The sequence below is a fragment of the Natator depressus genome, chromosome 21, assembly GCF_965152275.1.
Source record: "Natator depressus isolate rNatDep1 chromosome 21, rNatDep2.hap1, whole genome shotgun sequence".
NCBI classification, from domain to species: Eukaryota; Metazoa; Chordata; order Testudines; family Cheloniidae; genus Natator; species Natator depressus.
This window is the reverse complement of record NC_134254.1, coordinates 11,576,056-11,595,960: the sequence shown is the minus strand read 5'-3', so window position 1 is coordinate 11,595,960 and position 19,905 is coordinate 11,576,056. Positions and strand designations below refer to the sequence as shown.

At 42.0% G+C, this 19,905-nt stretch overlaps 1 protein-coding gene across 5 annotated transcripts in view; it reads left to right on the top strand.

The window, feature by feature from the left end:
* The window catches only part of FKBP5 (FKBP prolyl isomerase 5), a 52,185-nt gene that overhangs the window by 9,759 nt on the left and 22,521 nt on the right, over nt 1–19,905 (top strand). For 4 of the 5 annotated variants that reach the window (XM_074935820.1, XM_074935817.1, XM_074935818.1 and 1 more), the window contains exons 2-6: nt 6,667–6,812; nt 14,438–14,563; nt 15,965–16,109; nt 17,752–17,894; nt 19,339–19,453. In XM_074935820.1, coding sequence (XP_074791921.1) covers nt 14,462–14,563; nt 15,965–16,109; nt 17,752–17,894; nt 19,339–19,453 — 505 coding nt within the window. In that variant the 5' untranslated portion in view covers nt 6,667–6,812; nt 14,438–14,461. The remainder of the gene's footprint in view (nt 1–6,666; nt 6,813–14,437; nt 14,564–15,964; nt 16,110–17,751; nt 17,895–19,338; nt 19,454–19,905) is intronic. The other variant, XM_074935819.1, reaches the window with a different exon arrangement.

The window sequence follows — 19,905 nt, the reverse complement described above, 5'->3', positions numbered from 1 at the left end:
TAGTGCTCAGTGTTGGCCTAATTGGTCTCATTGGGAATCTTTATCCTGGATTTCAACGGGAGCGGTGTTAGTTCAACGCTGAGTGCTTTTGAAAATCTCACCCAGGTTAGGCACTGGAGATACGCATTGTTCCTCTGGTGAATTAGGTTTAGCTTTCTTTCCAGCGTCCAGAAATGTGCATGTGTGCTCATGTTCCTCTGGCTGTGCTCCGTTTGAGGCTGTGTTTTGATTGTGGACATTGAAATTAAAATAATCTAGAGCTATTCTCCAGAAAAAGTGACCAAGGAAGACAAACCAGAATAGATGGTAAAAAGAGATTGCAGTAACAGAATAGCAAGCAGAGGGTAGTCAGATATTTTAAATATTTTCACACCTTTTTAAAGATGACCTTCTGTAACCTGATTGGGCTGCCTGTTATAATGTTATTATTCCTAACTTGTGAAAACCTTTGAAATCACACTCCCTATTATTATGTATTTATATTTAGGTAGTGTTTGCTAAGCATGATGCCATAATGTAATGCTGGGTTCATAATTATCCCCACAGTTGCCAATGGCAGGAATAACAGGTGTGGTGTCCGTGTTTATATATTTTATGTGAGCATCCTCACCAGGCTCTCACCCACTCAGGAAGCAAGAAACTGAAAACCGGAGGTTCAGGAAATAGCATATTGTATTGCATGTGTGTGGGTGCTCTTAAATTCTGTCTTCTGTAACCTTTCCATGCTGATGGAAATACACAATGGGAATCGGGAAGTTTCACAGGTGATTTTAAATTCCATCTCATTGGCGGAAGCTATAAAATTCTCTCTTTTTTTGGAGGAAAGATTGACCATGGATGTTTCTGGAGTTTTGTCTTGTGTAATATAAATCTCTCCCTTAAAGGAACTGACATTATGAAATAACATTAAGAATCTGGCATTAGATTTAGTTTTTAAAATTAAAGGTGACCTTCCTTCCTTGAGCCAAGATGTTATGTCTCGGCTGGGTACGTGCATGCTGAATGTTATGTAAGAATATGCCTGTTAATTGGGATCCTTGTAACATGTGAATACAGTGGGTTGAGTCACAAGGAACTTTGCCCATGCTAGTCCTTTATTTTTAAACAATTTGGAAAAATTTAAAATCAAGGATCCACTTGAAGACAGAATTTGTTTGTGCATTTTTTGTTATTGGCACAAGTGGCTTTCTAAACAGCACCTGAATAAGTAGGCAAATTGTACTTTGAACTACACATCCATATAACTCCTATACCTCTTTAAAATGTCACTGCTGTTGGTGTGATTAGGTAAGGCTAGTACTGTCTTTAGTCCATCCTTCTTAGGGATGCAGGCAGGCCCCACCAGTTCTGCTGTCTGTTGGCAACTGTATGGTGGGTACTCTTAGAGCAGCAGGATATTGGGCCATACTGTTCGCTTTCTCCTATTGCTTAAATGTGAGGGTGGCTTTTTATTCAACATATTTTTAAAAACTGCTTCTGACTTGGATTCTAACTAAAACCACTAGAAAGTTACAAGGATATTAGGTGGGCAGAATGATTAGCATCTGTGGCTAGGACACATGCTCTCATATTAGCTGCACAACATGTACTGTGCTTCCGCACGCTCTCTTTATTCTTAAACTGCTTTCAGCGCTGCTTGGTAGGTAGCTCTTCTGTTGCACTGAGTTCTCTTCAGAATTTGTACTTCCTGCCAATTTGGGAGCAAACAGGGTTGGCAATAGTAGATAGTTAAGTACAGTTGTCAGGTACCGTAAGCTAAGATTACATTTGCCTCTTGCCACATAGTCTTGTAGTCTGAAAGCGGATCACCAGGACCAGGGAAATTCCAGTGCTAGTGCATGGGTCCTCAGTGAAGTCTTCGCAGCTGTGCTGACATAGTTTTGTATGCTGTAATTAGTCACACAATATGGTGTGCTGTGCAGGATGGAAAACACTGCCAGGGAAGTGGGTATTTCTCAACAGAGTGTAGCATGTATTTAAGGTCTTCCCCGATCCCGCAGCCCTGGCTAATGCTGGACTTCCAATTATCCTTGCTTCTTGGGAAAACTGTAAAGCACAATAGGAACATAAGATTTGCCACACTAGGTTTATAAGATGATTGATACTTTGCTTCTGGCAGTACACTGTGCTTGGTACTTAAGAGGAAGGCAAATCCATAATGCGCTTATTCAATTATTATTGTACATGGGAAGATGGCAATCCCTTTCTGTCTTCTATTTTCTTATGATAGTGGTACTGTTTGGTTAACCCTGGCACAATGCTCCTTTTAGTGTTCCCTAATTAGTTTAATTGTTCTTGGATTAGAAATGAAACCATGAATCTAACTATGCCAAAATGCCAATGGTCGCCTATAGATGGTGCTGTAATTACAAGTTCAGATAAGGTTGCAGGCAACGTGGTGGCTGAGACCTCTAAATATAAATGAAAGGGAGCTTTGGTTGAAGAGCTGCTCTTATGCACCATGAGCATTGTTGGGATTCCTTTGGCTGTTATACGCTCTTTTTTATAAGATGCCCATCCACTGTAGTATGTGAGTGCATTGTATGTAATCTAAACAATTGGATACGTTTCCCCAAAAGGAGGCTCTGTGTCCTATGTATCTTAAAAGCTAACAACCTAAATTAAGAAAATATCAGCCAGGAGACTAATTGCTAGAAGAGAGAGATCCCAATACCTGTTGGCTGCTTTAAAAATGGGCATTTAAAAATGCTTTTTACCATTTGTGCATATCTTTAGTAGGCACCTGAAAAACCAACAAGTTATAGGGTTGAAAGATTCCGGGTCACCCAGGTGTTTGACTCTCTGATGGTAGCTGTAACTTCCTAGGCGAGGTAGTGAGCCTTCACTGCTCCCCTTACTGGGAAGGAATAAACTGGAGATTGCACAGGGGCCCCTGAAAAATGCATGTAGTCCTGGTTTCTGTGACTCCCCTTGAGAAACAGCCAGCCTTAACTATGAGCTAACTGATGATAATCTAGAAGTGCATTGGGTTCATTTTAGCCCAGTGACTCATAATTCACATTGTGCATTCGGTTCAACAATGTACATTGCAACTTTCATTAAAAAGGAGCTATTTTGATTGTTATGACTTTGTGTGGTATATTTGCTGGCTTCTTGCATAACGCCCGCACTAGAAGATAAGTATACTGTCACAAATGTGATTAAACTGGTGTTAATTTGCAATGCATAGCTTTCCCCCTGTTCTTAGAAGCTTTCCCCCGTTCTTAGAAGAAAACACATGAATGTTAGTCTGAAAGCTATTCTGAAAATTGCTGTAGAAAGTTGTGAATCTTTGAATTCAAATTCTGGCACATCTTAAAGTACATACCTGACTTATTTCCTTGTTTTTAATGGAATTTTGTTGATCTGAATTAGAGATACAAAGGTACATAGTAGGTACATAGAGAAAAATGGAGTTCCAAAAATGGTATGACTGTAATTAAAAAAAAAAAGAGAGAGAGAGAGCTTTTTTCTATAGAGGCCCAAATGTAACATTTGGGCAGATGCACGGCTAAGATTGAATTGAACTTTATTTGGAGCTGCCTTCGTGTCTCTAATTCTGAAGTGGTTTCAGGAAGAACACTATGTGCCTTCTTGGGAACTGAGTCAGGTCTCAAAATAAATGACTAATGAAGTAATACAGTACTAAAGATTTCTTTTTATCAGATTTGCACAGCAAGGCTAGTGGAGAAATCTGTTGCTTAACAGCAACCAAGTAGAGTGCAAATTATTTTATTTATTTCATTGTTGTTGTTGTTGTTCCAATACAGATCTGAAACCCTGCAGCTGCATAATTTGATTTGGAAGACAGAGAGCCAGTGTCAGGTTTAAGAAGGTTATATTTTCTCAAATCCAAATTGCAGTTGGTTACTGAATCAAAGACAGTTTATCTCTGACTTCACTCTGCAGAGAGTGTAACTGTAGGGGCTGTATTACAGGCATCTTAAAAAAGCCTGTCACCAGGGAGGAAAAATCACTTCTTTCCCTCTGTCCTGGTGTATGTCAACATTTTGGTCCGTCAATTTTCTTTAAAAACAAAACAGAAAAAAAATCCGGTTTCTCAATCAAAGGCAGGCAAAAACACATTAAACGGTGAAGGGAAACTTCAGCTGCTGCATCCACCCCCTTCCGTTTTCATTATCTAATCAACACACAGCTGCTTAATTACTTGAGTGCCATTTAATGGACCCTGTGTACCTATAGCTACTCTGCTAACTGACATGGTTGTGGTTTTAAAGGGACCTCAGCTCAAAATCTAGTCAATTTCAAAAAAGTTACAAGTAGCTTGAGGTCCTGCCCCTGACTCCCTCTGTCAGTTTACTTTATTTTATTATTGTGGTTTCGCAGACTTTTTTATTTAAAAAATGTGTTTGTCTCCCATGTTGCAGTGTGAAGGACATGCTGGGGGCCATGGTTTGTTGTGGGAAGCAAAATTGTCTATGCACAGGAAAGAGTGAAACTGGCTACACAAAATGCTGCCAAGAGCACAAAGAAGAAGAAAACTATAGATATTCCTCTTATTTTCTCAATTATATTAATCTTCAGTGACTTGTACTAGTTGAAAATGTTTGACAGAATTGTGCCCTTTTTTAAGGTTGATGGTGTCCCTTATTTAATAATGCTGCACAGAAGTAGCAAAAAAACCTTTTTTTCTTTAGCCTATGGGAAATAAACTGCAGGAGATCTGCATTCTTAAAATGTTGTTCTTGTAATTCGGTAAAGGCAAGCATTACAATATGTTTGGATGAGCATTTGAATTAGGCTCTGTAATACTCTCTTAGCACATTCTGAACTTAAACCTGGCTTTGAATAGAAGCTGGTTTTCTACATACCAATGTGGTGGTTTGTTTGTTTTTAACATAGTTTTTCTTTTGGGGAGGAGGGGTGCATATGATGTGGCTTTCACTTGGTTTACAAATAAAATGGCTCATAATACAATAAACATGGGGTTTACAGATTCCTTACTTACTGAAATAAATTTTTAAAAAGGCTACCAAATGATATTCCCCCCCCTTAACAGCTTAGGTTAGGTTCATGGTTTAAAACTATGCCCTCTATTTACTTCTTTTTTAAGTAAATTATGGTTTAGGATTAAGAATCCCATGAATTTATTTTTATATAGAAGTTGGCTGTTTGCTGTCATAAATTCCTGTCATGTCTATTGGCAGTTTCCCTCCCGTAGAGGAAAATCATTATTACTTCAGACAATTCCAACTGTTATATTGTGTTAGGGTGAAATCTTTTTTTGATTTATATATGTTTTTATGGCTAGACATTTTGTTCCTTTTTTTTCTTTTAACATAAAGTCCTTTCTTTTTTGTTCATACAAACACCCAGCGGAGATTTACAAAGTCCAGTTTCCATTTGGAGCTTGAAAGAGTCTGGCGTGTTGATTTCTAGGAAGTGTGAATCAGGACTGATGTCATGCTTGTTTCGTTGAAATCCTAGCATGTGTAATACCTGTCTGTCTTCATAAGGTAGATTATACAGCTGCATCCTGTCCTCAGCTTTGCATAACCTTCTGTACACTGGATGTTAGCAACACCTATTTAGTGCAAATGGCTTCTAGTAAAATTCCACTTGGTAGTAAACACTTGGGTGGCAGCTGAGGGGTGGTTCGAAGAAAAACAATTTTAAGAAGGTTCCACTATATTTTTTAGACGGCCATTTTTTCCATGACAACATATGTGATGCCACATGTCTGGCAGTGGCTTTAGACAGTCTGAAAAATCATCAAGTACAGAGGAAAATTTAAAAAAAAAAAAAATGTCTGCAACCACAGAACATGGATGTAGAGAACATTCCAGAAAGTTGCTTCACAGCTGAAAATTGTCTTCTATCGTGCTTGTAATGATTGCCCAAGATTTTTCTAAAACAAGAGCCGGAATTCACTTCTGTACATATGGCTGTTTCAAAATCTGGATAAGAAAAGTATTTCATAGTGGTGACTAAATATTCTGGATTCTAGGCACACGAGCACAGGCTTGTAATCTATGCCTATTGTGGCCTGCTTCATTTGCCTGGCTGCGTTGATTACCATCATTCTCAGACTGGAGAGCTGAAAATGTTAAATGAAAGCCAATGTTTTCCACTGCTCACACTAATGTGCTGGATTATGTTTGGGGAAACAACAGATTTGCAAGAATAAAAGATGCAGAAACAAGTTCTGCTTTTGCTCAACTCCAGAATTCACAATGATTTAGCGGAGTTAAATCTGAGGACTGCAGTCCGCACGGGGTCCTTTTTGGCTAGACCCATTGTGACTGGGTATTACTGCGTGTTCCTGCTTAATGTTCAGTATACGGTAGTCCAGGCGCAACGTGTTGATTCAAGGGTGGAAGGGACAGCCTTAACTCTTGTTTTGTTCAGTTAGGCGGATCCTTATTCTTTCATATTCTGTGAACTTGGTTTATATAGTCACACTTGACGGGTATGTTTAGACCTCAGTTTTTTCTTGTTTTTTTTTTTTTAAACTTGTTTGTTGTTGCTCCTACATTACAGATTGTGCCGCCAAGTTAAATTTTCAGATAATCTTTGCAATGGTAAATAGCTAAAAACAAGTAAACACCCTCCCCACTCCCCTTTTCTTGAATTCCTAAGCAGCTTTGTGCCCAATTGCAATGGCTGTACAAAGTAAATGTTAACTGTTTTTTGTATTCCCCACAGGAAGCCATTTCCCAAACAGTTTGTTTACCAGCTGATTTGGTGGGCCGTGGAGCTGGAAAAGAGAAGGGTGCAAGAGAGAGAGACGTTAATAGAATCTGGAGGTTAAAAACTGAATCAAAACTTTTGGTCTCCTCCGTTTAAAAACAGTAAGTTAGAATGTGGGGTTTTTTTCTGCATGTTTGCATTCCTCTATCTTAATAGAATCATAGAATATCAGGGTTTGAAGGGATCTTAGGGGGTCATCTAGTCCAACCCCCTGCTCAAAGCAGGACCAATCCCCAAATAAATCATCCCATCAGGGATTTGTCAAGCCTGACCTTAAAAACTTCTAAGGAAGAAGATTCCACCACTTCCCTAGGTAACCCATTCCAGTGCTTCACCACCGTCCTAGTGAAAAAGTTTTTCCTAATATCCAACCTAAACCTCCGCCACTGCAACTTGAGACCATTGCTCCTTGTTCTGTCATCTGCTACCACTGAGAACAGTCTAGATCCATCCTCTTTGGAACCCCCTTTCAGGTAGTTGAAAGCAGCTATCAAATCCCTCCTCATTCTTCTCTTCTGCAGACTAAATAATCCCAGTTTCCTCAGCCTCTCCTCGTAAGTCATGTGCTCCAGCCCCCTAATAATTTTCGTTGCCCTCCGCTGGACTCTTTCCAATTTTTCCACATCCTTCTTGTAGTGTGGGGCCCAAAACTGGACACAGTACTCCAGATGAGGCCTCACCAATGCTGAATAGAAGGGAATGATCACGTCCCTCGATCTGCTGGCAGTGCTCCTACTTATACAGCCCAAAATGCCGTTTGCCTTCTTGGCAACAAGGGCACGCTGTTGACTCATATCCAGCTTCTCGTCCACTGTAATCCCTAGGTCCTTTTCTGCAGAACTGCTGCCTAGCCACTCAGTCCCTAGTCTGTAGCAGTGCATTGGATTCTTCCTTCCTAAGTACAGGACTTTGCACTTGTCCTTGTTGAACCTCATCAGATTTCTTTTGGCTCATTCCTTTAATTTGTCTAGGTCCCTCTGTATCCTATCCCTACCCTCCAGTGTATCTACCGCTCCTCCCAGTTTAGTGTCATCTGCAAACTTGCTGAGGGTGCAATCCACACCATCGTCCAGATCGTTAATGAAGATAATGAACAAAAACCAGCCCCAGGACCAACCCTTGGGGCACTCCGCTTGTTAGCGGCTGCCAACTAGACAGTGCTTCAGAACGAAAGGTATCAAATTCTGCAATACTGGCCCATGTTAAATAAAACGAACCTTTACTATTGTCGCTAGATAGAGTAGAGAATGAAACACGCCGCTATATCACATTACATCTAAACTTTTATTCTCCAATTGAGAATATGTTTGACTTTGAACACATTCATGAGTTCCTGTGACTTCAGTGGTCCTTAAATACGCGCTTAAAGTTAAACATGTGCATAAGTGATTACTTAATAGATATGCACTGCAGGGGATCAGGGCCTATTCAGGAAGGAGATGTCTACATTGATGTAATTTGATTATCCCTTCCTTTGCACCTGTTATGTCTCTCCCCCACCCCCCACATATCAACATTCCATTTAAATTAATGGCATATCAGGATGTGTGGTACATTGAATAGCTTAACAGTTGTGTTCTATCTAGGTGTACAGACCATCTAGAAAAGGGGTGGGCAAACTTTTTGGCCCAAGGGCCACATCTGGGTATGGAGAGCCATGAATGCTCACGAAATTGGGAGGTGGGAGGGGGTGAGGGCCCTGGCTGGGGGTGCCGTCTCTGGGGTGGGACCAGAAATGGGGAGGTCAGGGTGCGGGAGGGAGCTCCAGGCTGGGACAGAGATGTTTGGAGGGCGGAAGGGGGTCAGGGGTAGAGGCTCCAGGTGGCGCTTACCTCAAGCAGCTCCTGGAAGCAGCAGTGTATCCCCGCTCCAGCTCCTACATGGAGGCATGGCCAGGTGCCTCTGCTTGCTACCCAATCCGCAGGCGCCGTCTCTGCAGCTCCCATTAGCCATGGTTCGTGGCCACTGGGAGCTGCGGGGATGGTGCTTGGGGTGGGGGCAGCATGCAGAACCCCCTAGTTCCCCCTACATGTAGGAGCTGGAGGAGGGACATGCTGCTGCTTCTGGGAGCCGTGCAGAGCCACGGCACGTGTGGAGCGGGGCAAGCCCCGGACCCCACTCCCCGTCAGGAGCTCAAGGGCCCGATTAAAATATCTGAAGGGCCGGATGTGGCCCCGGGCCATAGTTTATCCACCCCGATCTAGAAGCTGCCAAGTAATTTATCTTTCCACTTGGCTTTAATTTTTAGGACCTTCCAGGAATATTTTTTGACAGTCTGACATTAAACCTAACAATATCTTAGTCTTGTAGTCAAAGTGGTGGGAGAACAGGACCTGGTTAGGATGTGAGTCTGTCAGAATGCCAGTTTCCTTTGTCTCAGATAATTAATTCCCTTCTTTTAGCCAGAATACACATGGTCCCACAAAGAAAAATGTCAGGCTTTGACATCTCAAAGCCAGTTTACTAGACTCTGTGCAAGCGTCTCTTTCTCTCTGCCAGAAGACTTAGTTAAATGCTCAGTGAGTAGCAGATTTTCTGTCATTGCTTGTTTCAAATGAATGGAAAACGTGGATCATAGCAAGCTAGACTGGCTACGTTTGTGTCTTTGAAAGGACTGCTATAAATTGCAGATAAGCCTGACCAAAGCACACCCTCTTTTATAGCAAAAGGCAGTTTCACTACACAGGGGTTCTCGGGCTCTTTCATAATGTGGGCCACATTTTAATAGAGAATCTTGTGAGCATCTCCCCTCTTGCTTGCTGTAATGCAGACCTCCTCCCCTCCTATTCACAGTTGTATAACATCCCTGTGGTGACGACAGTAATTGCTTACATAAAAAAGTAATACTAAGGATGTACTGAATGTGTTTTTAATAGTCTCTTAATGTGATTGAGCAACTGGAAATAGAGAGCCAGCATCTATTGACCAACCAGTTCTCGGCAGACAGGCAGCAACTCCTGCAGTCCTTTGGCCATGGTTTCTGCACTAGACAGTTGATCATTCTTGAGATTAGGCTGGCCATAGCCTGGTGGTAGAGGTTGGTATGTGGGACTGATTTAATAAATGATCTCCTTTCAAATTCTTCTGCCCCTGGTTAATTGGTTGTGGTGATGGGAACTGCCTGAACATTGGCATTATGTAGGCAATAAGGGAGTGCTTATTCTGTTGTGATAGGTGCTTGTTGGAACTGTGGGAGAGCCCAGCAGTAACTTGTGGGCACATGGCAAAATTGTCCAGTAGTTTAGAGCACAGAACTTCGAGTTGGGACTTTGGGTTTCCGTTCCTGGCTCTGCCACTGGCTCGTTTTTGTAACGCTTGGCAAGTCACATAAATCTTTCTGTACCTCATCATCCGCACCAATAAAATAGGACAATGTGTAACTGCTGGCTTGGGGAGTTCTGAGGCTTTGTGATATTTGTAGAGAATTTTGAGATTCTTGGATGTGAGTGCTGTAGAACGGTTTATAGAAGTTGTGTAGAGAGAGAAAAAGGCTACCCTCTTGTTGGCTGGGGTAAGTACCCCTTTTTTGGGGTGCAGTAGGGTTTGGTTGGTAGCTTTTTTGTTGTTGTTTGGATTAATATCCATAGCTACAGATGAGCTCTTAAATACTGAATAAACCTTATGGTGGATGCCCCAAGGAAAAAAAACCCTTCTCAATTAAAACTAAAAAAAAAAAAGAGAGAGAGATACAGGAGTGGCTTTGCCCTAACTGATTCTTTGAGTGTATAGTGCACAAAATATTTATAATTTAAAAAAAATACATAGTATAAAGATGAATATCACTGGAAAAGAGAGCTCTGAAGGAACACTGTCAATCTAAAATGCAATCCGGTTTTTAAAAAAGTTAGATAATTTCACAGTTATATGTGCCACTAAGTCCCTCTGCTGAGGTTTCTGGCTTTAGGACATTTAAAGGTTGTTGTTTTTCTTTTCCCCCTGTTGCAGCCTGCGAAATCCACAGGTAACAGAGGAAATTAAATAAACACATGCTTTTTACTTTTCTGTTTGTTTGTTTATAACATGTATTTAACAACACTGTCTCTAGTCAGTTTCCCCTGTTAGCATGAGTTCAAAGTCATGTTTGCCTTTAAAGGTGGATGTATCCTTACCAAATGATTTCTCTACTTCTTAAACTTGAAAAATCCGTTTTCTGTTTATAAATCCCTGAATGACTGATTTCTCCCACTGGTTTCTATTAGCCTCAACCCCAAAGGCAGTGGGAAAGTTTCACCATTGTAACTAGTTTAATAGATCTGTTTTATGTCTAAACACAATTGCTTTCTAGTTCTACGTCATGCATTTCCTTGATTATGCATTGCACAGCAGTCCAGCTACCAAAATAGAATAATGATTTTAAGGAAATTGCCAGGAAATATTTTTAAAACTTCAGGCAATTCCTTTCTCATCAGGGGGTATTGTAAAACATGTGTCCTTGATGGAGAAAATTGCCTTATTGTCAAAGCCTCAGCCGGTTGTGCAATGAGTCCAGACGAGCACGGTGTTGTTGCACGGCTATCTGAACTTACACAAATTCTATCCTCCATCCTTCTGACCTTGTTGCCAACTCACTGTCACTATTGTCTCATGCAGCTTGCAAGATTTGGTATTTTTCTTAAAGCTCCAGCCCCTGTGGTTCTGCACATATGTGAGAATCTCATCTTTCTTTCTTAACAAGGGCAAGTTTTTAGCCCTTTTTTGTTGCAGTGAGAACCACAAAACATGACCTGATGCACCCTAAAGGCTAATAAAGACCCCCACACTTATTATGGTAAAAAACCCTTATGATTTATTTTATTTTTTTTTTGGCAGGGCATGATTCATGATTTTTGAACTCTCCTCCCCCTCTACCCTCCCCACCCTGAGTAGTGTGTTCTTTCAGGTAATGTCCATGTCCTGTATCTTTTTCAACGAGAATTGTTTGCAGCAATGGGCTCCAACAGGAAATCCATCTTACCAGGCGCATTGGGCCTTGTGTGTCTCTTCTCTGCAATCCCCATCTGAACTGTGTGTTTAAAAGACAAACTTACTTTAGTCTCTCTCTGAGGCCTGTAGTCTGTGAGCAGTGGAAAGCAGAGGAACATGAAAGAGCAAAATGAAGGAGGTGGAAGTGGGAAGAGGCATAGGGCAAAAAGAATAACGTGTGGTGAGAAGAGATACCAGATTGAGGGGAAGGAAGGCAATATTGGCAGCCCTCAGTGTTCAAAAATCATGAGTCAGTACCCCCGAAATTGTGCGATTGGCTTAACAAATCATGGGTTTCGAAACCAAAACAAAAAACATGGGGTTCTTTTTATTTGACTTTTGGCTTTTGAACCTTTTTTTGGTATGTCTCTGCGCAGCTGGGGGTGTGATTCTCAGCCCAGGTACTCAGACTTGCAGTAGCTTAGCCTGACCTAGGTCGCTGAAAATACCAGTGTGGCTGTCGTGTCCTGGGCAGCGGCTCAGGCTAGCCATCTGAGTCCAAGCCTGCCCAACCCCCTACGTCCAAGCATGGGTGGCTAGCCCAAACCACTGCTCATTCTGTAGCATCAACACTGCTATTTTAGGACACTAACTCAAGCTAAGCTAATGTGACTCTGTTGACATGTTAGGAATCACACCTCCCAGGTGCAGTGCAGATGTACCCAAGGGCACACTTCAGTCACGTTGTCAAGCTTTTCTCTGCAGCCATGTGGGTTAAACCCTATTCTAAAAAAAAGCTGAGATCTGTATGTAAGCAGAGGATTCCAGGAACTGGGGCTTAAAGAAAAATACCAAGTGTCTTGAGACTTGTTTTACTGCGAGTGTCAGCAACACAGGGAAAAAGAAGAGACATTGACAGGACAAAAAGGGGGAGCGGTGGGTCTTAAAAGGCAACAGTCATGCAGAGATTTTAGGATGTCAGCTCACTGGCACAAGAACTATACTTCCCTGCATGTCTGTACAGTGCTGAGCATATTTTGGATATAGATCTCAATTTTTTTTTCAAAAAATGAGATGGACCAGGAGGATGGGTAAGAAGAAACAACAAGGAATCTGGGGTGGTGGTGCTGCTTTTAAAAATAGCTTTTGGTTTTGATTTTCCAAAGACACAGAAAATAATCCTCTATGGGAAATGGTTGACATATACTGTGGGTGTAAAGTAATTTGCAGTACAATGCACAAAAAGGTTAGTGTTCTAAATAACTTTCTCTGCTTGTGGGCCCTGAAACAGCTCCTCAGTGATCGGGCTTATTTGGTTGATGGATGAGAGGGAGTTTGCACATGTATGGTTTTCCATGCCCTTGTAAACAGAAATGTCTACCTTTTAGGGAACGAAGGCGTTTTCTATGTTACTTGGCATCTTGATCAGTAAACTTAACACGCATGCTGATCACCTTGTGTTTGGAAGCTTCGTGGTCACGAGGACGCTGGGCTGGTCCAAGCTGTATGTTTGTCTAAAATGTGTTCCTCTCTGAGATCCCGGAAGGAATGGCTAGTGTATCTCTGACGGGGGCAGTGCTTGTGCCTGTCTATTACAGTTGGTCAGGAGGCCAAGACTGTCATCCATGCCTTTGTCACCTCTCTGCTAAGCTTCTACTATAATGTGCTACTCTTGCAATCTAGGGATGCAGAACACAGCTGTCTGTTAGCTAACCGGAATGGGACACTTGGGGCATACAATTCTGGTGCTCAGGTCTCTGTCCTGGCTTTCTGCTCTGCTTGGGTTCCATTTCAGCACGTCAGTGCAAATCTTTCAAACCCAGAATTATCTGGAGTTCATCTGCCTGAGACTCTTTGACTTTTTGTCCCATCATAGCAGTTGATTATCTAGCATGCTCTTGCTGTGGTTCCCTGGTGTTCAACCTTCCAGGGCCAATGGCAAAACTCATCTGAGGGTGTTCCATGGATTGATACGCTGATTTGTGATGTCACAGTGTTGCCTCAAAACATGGCAGTGATTGATTGACAATGACAGAACATAAGGATGTGAAACCAGACTAACTTTACACCTCTCTGTGACTCCATGTATTGAGTGATTGTGTGAGGTTATCGCTGATCTCTATTGCTAAAAAGATCCTCAAAGAATTAACAAGACTTTTAGTAGCTGAAAACCCATTCTGTCACACAGGTGTAACTTGTATTTATCAAAAATGAAAAATGGCTGCAAAATTAAATTGGACGGGAACAGACTACCAGCCCTACTGATGATTGAACCTGGTGATATTCTATCAAAAAGAGCTCTCCACCATGCTTGTAGCTGTTTCATCACTTCACGCTGATTCAACAGACATTTTAGGCTTCCGAGTGACACTCCTGGAATCCTCCTATAGAGATTGCAGTGGTGGTGAAGTCATATTGGCTATTCAGAGGAAACCTTGCATGGAGAAATCTGGCTTTCATTGACTGTTAAAAAGTTGTTCCCAGTCACTAACAGTGCAATGGGAGATCAGATTGGTCTAGTCCTGTTTGCGTATACAAGGCAGATTCTGTGTTTTACGAATTTTCTTTTTAACAATTCGTGGCTCCTGTCCTCCATAGAAAGGGATGTTCCACTTTGAATATGTAGACCAGTTTTATGCTAATAGATTTTTCTTTCCTGCAAAGGTCAAATGGCAGAACTTTGTAGTTAAGTTTCCTCCGTTGCTTTTCTAAAATGTTTCATACTTCTCTGTGCTGGTGCTCTTGCACTGGGTGCCTTAGAGAGCGTAGACCTGTGAAAATACAAATTGCAGTTGAGCGTGGTGTATTGTATGTGTTTTGACAGCATCTGTGCTTATGAAAGTAGACAATGACAACTGACGAGGCCACAAAGAATGAAGAAGTCCAGACAGCAGCTCTTGCTGAACAAGGAGAGGACATCACACCCAATCAAGATCGAGGGGTTCTGAAGGTGAGGTCATTGCCAAAGCTAATGGCACATTTCAATAGCTGCTACACTCCGAATTCAGTGACTCTAGAGCACGTACACATCTGTTAACTGTCTGAATGTTAGTGGCATGGGTTGTCTTACAGCTTCCAGCACAATAAAGCTGAGATTTTTCCAAGTTGTCTAGGGGATTTAGTTGTCCAATTCCCTTTACAAAAATAGGAAGACTTAAATGGCATGGAGACCACAACTGCAGTACAGATATCAGCCTTCACTGTGAATTTCACTGCTAGTGTATGTCTAATCAGATCTTTAGCAGTACATCCGTGCAGTATATGTACGTATTACTCATAGGCTTTTCCCTAGATCTAATTTCTATTACTTGGGTCGTCTAGTCTGCTGCTCAGCCCCTTTTCCTACTGGAGGCAAATCCAGGATTGTTCCGCAGTATATTTTCGAGGGCTTCATCCTATCTGTTGAATATAACGATTTCTCCTCTGTGCACATTCCCCGCTCCTTTTAGCTGAAGAACTGCCTTCTCCAAACAGTAGCATAAAAGCATTTTGACCAAAAGCGAATGGAATGATTTTACCCCTATGGATGTGGCATTCCACTGGCAGCAAGTAAATATTATTTTACTGACTAGATTCCTAAATATGGTACTTAAACACATCCCTGTATAATTGTAAAGCCTCTATAGCTCTCCCTATTGTGGCCTGTACAAATCTCTATATATGTGATGGAAAACAACTAATGCTATTTATTGATTTTTATTTTGGGGGGACAAATTTAATAAAAAGCTTATTTCAGTCATTACCTCTTTAGATTTCTGCCATCATGAGTTGGAAGACAGGGTTGATCTAGAGATCTGGTTCTTGCAGAAGATAGCTTGAATAGCCATGGCCATTGGGAGGCCGAATCAGCATCCCTAGATCGCCAGGGAAATAAAAACGTGCTGTAAAAACGTGCCCTGGGTTCAAACGTGGCATAAAAAAAAATCTTCCCTTGAATATACCCGGGAAAGCTCAGCAATTTTACTTAAACACTGGATCAGAGGTACTACTTAAGCTGAAAAACAAGACCATGTTGTTGTGCTACCAACTATAATCCTGCTGGCTGGTAGGCAACATTCATTGGGCTTGTTCTCTGGGATTGGGACTGTGCAAGGAACTGTGAGGTGGGTGTTTTGTTGCGCTGCTGGAACCAATGAGGCTGGGGTGTGCCAGCTCTGCCTTATTATTCAAAATATGCTTTATGTTCTGGGAGTTTGGAGTTGTTGGAGAGAGGAGCTTAGCTGCATGGTTGTGTCTAGAATCTAGACATTTGCCTAGAGTAGAAGAGCTGTGGGACTCCGTCAGCTGAAGCCGCCTGTTTGTTGAAATGGACTCTTCCCATCTTCATCCTAGTTGTCCTCCTCTCTCCTAGGTTGTGAAGAGGCCTGGTAATGAGGATAAATCCCCTATGATTGGAGACAAGGTTTATGTTCACTATAAAGGAAAGCTGGCCAATGGAAAAAAATTTGATTCCAGCCGTGACAGGAATGAGCCATTTATTTTCAGTCTGGGGAAAGGTAAGGAGTGAAATGGAAATGCAATCTCAGGGATCCAAAGTGCATTTTCTCTGGATAATGTCAGTTTGTTAATACATAATTCTATTGTTAGAGAGAGCGCACGATTAAGCGGACTGAACACAAGACTGGGAATAAGGAAATTTTAGGTTGTAATACTGGTTCTGTTGCTGAGTAGATGTGGCTGTGCGTGATTCAGTCACTGTGTGTGTCTATTCAGGGCCCTGGGGTGTTGAGATCATATTTTATAGGCCCAAATTTCCAAATGTTTCCTGCTTTTGGGTGCCTCTGGAAATCTGACTGTAGGTGTCTAATATCTAGCAGTTTACATTAAGTCAATGGTTGATGCTTGCGCTCAGCACCTCTGAGAATCTGTCTGTGGGTGCTCAAAATCCGATCACAATGGAAATATATATTTCCTTCCCCTCTAATTTTGTGTGCTGCTTTCCCCTTTCCTGCTGTCCACATAGTTATAGCCTTTTGCAAAATGGATTTTTAAAGTGTGCTTCATGTTGAGTGTGACAGGATTTGAACTGCATACCTGCCTATTTGTATCTTTTTTGCAGCCAGTGGTAACCTTTATACCCCCCAGCTTGAATAATGACTGAAGAACTCTCTCATGAAGCTTTAAAGTTCCTGTTGTCAGGCAGATGTCACTAGTAACATAAACGTGGGGAGAGGAGAGAGTGTAGCTATATTGAATTAAAAATATAAAGGCATTATTTCTAATTAGAATGCTTCCTTTTCAAAGCTCTTATGAGATGTCAGCAGATCTTCAAGGCAATTTGGTTTTGGCCTTCCTGAGCAACAAAGGGAGTTACGCTTAGACAAATGAAATTCTACCTTCTGTTTGCTATGTGGCAGGTTGAGAACAAAAAGGAATTGTTTTGGAGTACATGGCTTTTAATTATTATTATTATTTATTTTAAATTAAGGACCACCATTTACTAACGGCCTCTATTTACTAAGATTGCATTCCCCTTTATGGCCCTTAAGCTTACAGAGTGGAAACATTTGCTCTTGTAATGGCTTACAGCTTCAAAATCCTTCTGTAGAAAGTGGACAGGAGAACATGGAACAGACTCCTGGACTGTGAAGTTTATGTAACTCTCTCTATAGAATTTGGGGTATTAAGCCAGAAGAACAGCTTAGTGCAATAGTCCTTCCCTCCTAGAACTCTGTTGTAGGGCCTTTCATGCAAGCTTGTGGGAAACTCGTGTGGAGCTGCCCTCTGCTCCCAGAGGGCGTCAACACACCCTTTGTAGCCACGCTGGCCATATCCCCTCCACAGCCCCACTCTAGCACCTAAATAACACAGTGTTATGCAGGCTCTCCGTGTTGGGGTGATGTTCTCTACTAATGTGGAGGGGGCTGCAACAAGTTTCCATGACCGACTTTTCTGACGTACGCTTCGGTGTGTCCCTAGATTATGATGACCGCTGGATCTGATGGATTCCTTGTAGTAGTTGAGTTGTGTAGCTGTTGTGACTCTTACTTGTGGTCATGAAACCAATACAATAAAGACCGTAAATGCACAGATATAGCAGAGCATTTGAAAAAGGAAAACGGACTGTGTCTAGAACTTGTTTTTGGCAATTTCATGTTATAAATCATTCCCCCGTATTGAAGCATGTCCTTCTTTTAGGCCAGGTAATCAAGGCATGGGACATTGGGGTTGCCACCATGAAGAAAGGGGAGATCTGCCACTTGCTGTGTAAACCAGAATATGCATATGGCTCAGCTGGCAGCGTCCCGAAAATCCCCTCCAATGCAACCCTCTTTTTCGAGGCAAGTATGTGTAAGAGTGTTGGTATGGAAACTCCCTCCCTTGGGACATGCTGTTAAAAACCAATTCAACACAGCAGTTGGCTTCTTGAATTGTTTTCCCACCACCTTCAGCAACTCATGCCCATGCTTTCTCAGAAATATATGTCTAGAGAAGCAGAGCCCAAACAGGATCTGAAGCTACGAAGCCCAGAAAAGAAGCCTTAACTTGGAAGCATATGGAAAACACCTACACAAATAGGACCCAGACTCTGTTAATTTTCTGGGGGGGGGGGTGTTTGTACATCTATAAAATAGGGGGAGGGCAGGTCAAAAATGTTTTCACATAAAAATCCATTAATACCAGTGAGCTAAATCAAAATAAGAGTTGGCATGGAGCAGCTGTTGGTCAGCCAAACTGAGCACATTTGTACGTGTTCACTTGGCAAAACCTCTCAAATAAAAGTGTGCAAAACCCAACAGAAGTAAAGCATCTTTAGTTAATTAAGGCTCAGATTGTTCCAGCTCTGGCTGCAATTAATTGCCTTGGAGAGCCACTGGCCTCAGTGTGCCTGTTTTCATTGTCAGCAGGCTTAATGGCCTCTTTCTTAGTGGTGCTATGTCTGGCCAACAGAGACCAAGAAGGGCAACAGAAATGATTAGGGGTATGGAACAGCTTCCATGACTGGAACTGTTTTGCTTAGAGAAGGGATGACTAAGAGGGGGAGATGTGATAGAGGCCCATAAAATCATGAATGGTGTCAAGAAAGTGAATAAGGAAGTGTTGTTTACCCCTTTACAGCATGCAAGAGCCAGTGGTTACCCAATTAAATTAATAGGCAGCAGGTTTAAAACAAACATCAGAAAGTATTTCTTCACACAACGCATAGTTAGCCTGTGGAACTCTTTGCCAGGGGATGTTGTGAAGGCCAGTAATATAACTGGATTCAAAAAAATAATTAGATAAGTCATGGAGAATAGGTCCATCAATGACTATTAGCCAAGATGCTCAGGGATGCAATCCCATGCTCTGGGTGTCCCTAAACCTCTAACTGCCAGCAGTTGGGAGTGGATGGCGGGATGGATAACTCGATAATTGCCATGTTCTGTTCATTCCCTCGAAGCATCTGGCATCGGCCACTGTCAGAAGACAGAATATTGGGATAGATGGACCATTGGTCTGACCCAGTGTGGCCATTCTTACATTCTTATGGTCTGTTACCTAAGGCAGTTTTCACAGAATCGCACATCACTGTTTGAATTACATCCTTACGGGATTAGTATGCTCTAGTTTTATTCTTTCTCTGTGCTACTTTTCAGATATTATGCACATTCCAGTTTTTAATAAATCGGACCTATTCCCTACCTTAGAGCTGGCTTTTATGGGCTTCTTCCTGTTGTCAGCTGAATTGGTTTTCCACATCTACGATCAACTGTTGCTTAGGCTATCTTTTATTTATTTATTTAGATCGAACTTCTTAATTTCAAAGGGGAGGATTTATTTGAGGATGGAGGAATCATCCGGAGAATCAAACGGAAAGGGGAAGGATACTCCAACCCAAATGAAGGAGCTACCGTAGAAAGTGAGTACTGGCTTGGCTGCAGGAGTAACTAAACTCACCTTAACAGCCAAATGCAAATGAAGCCTGTGTAATAGCATTTCAGGGGATTTGCAGATCTGTAGCCATCTCTGACGATGAAGCAGGTTGACAGGGTTGTTTCTGAGGAGCGCTGGGAGAGTCATCCATCATCGGTTTGCCAGTCTATATTTTGTACCGTCTCTGTGTGACCAGATCAGACCCTGCAGCTGTGCCAGAAGGGGGTTGCTAAAGTGAGTGTTCTAGCTCAAAGACTGGAGTGTGCCGTTTGTCCAATAGCACACAAGGTATATATGTAGAGGACACTGGCCATGGTTTGTGTGGTTTTGTGTGAAGACAGGGTGACGTGGGAGGGGGGGAGGAGGAAGTCGAAGAGAGAGAGGCAGTTAACTCTCAGCCTGAGAGTGTCAGCATTTAATATGTTAACACAATTCTTC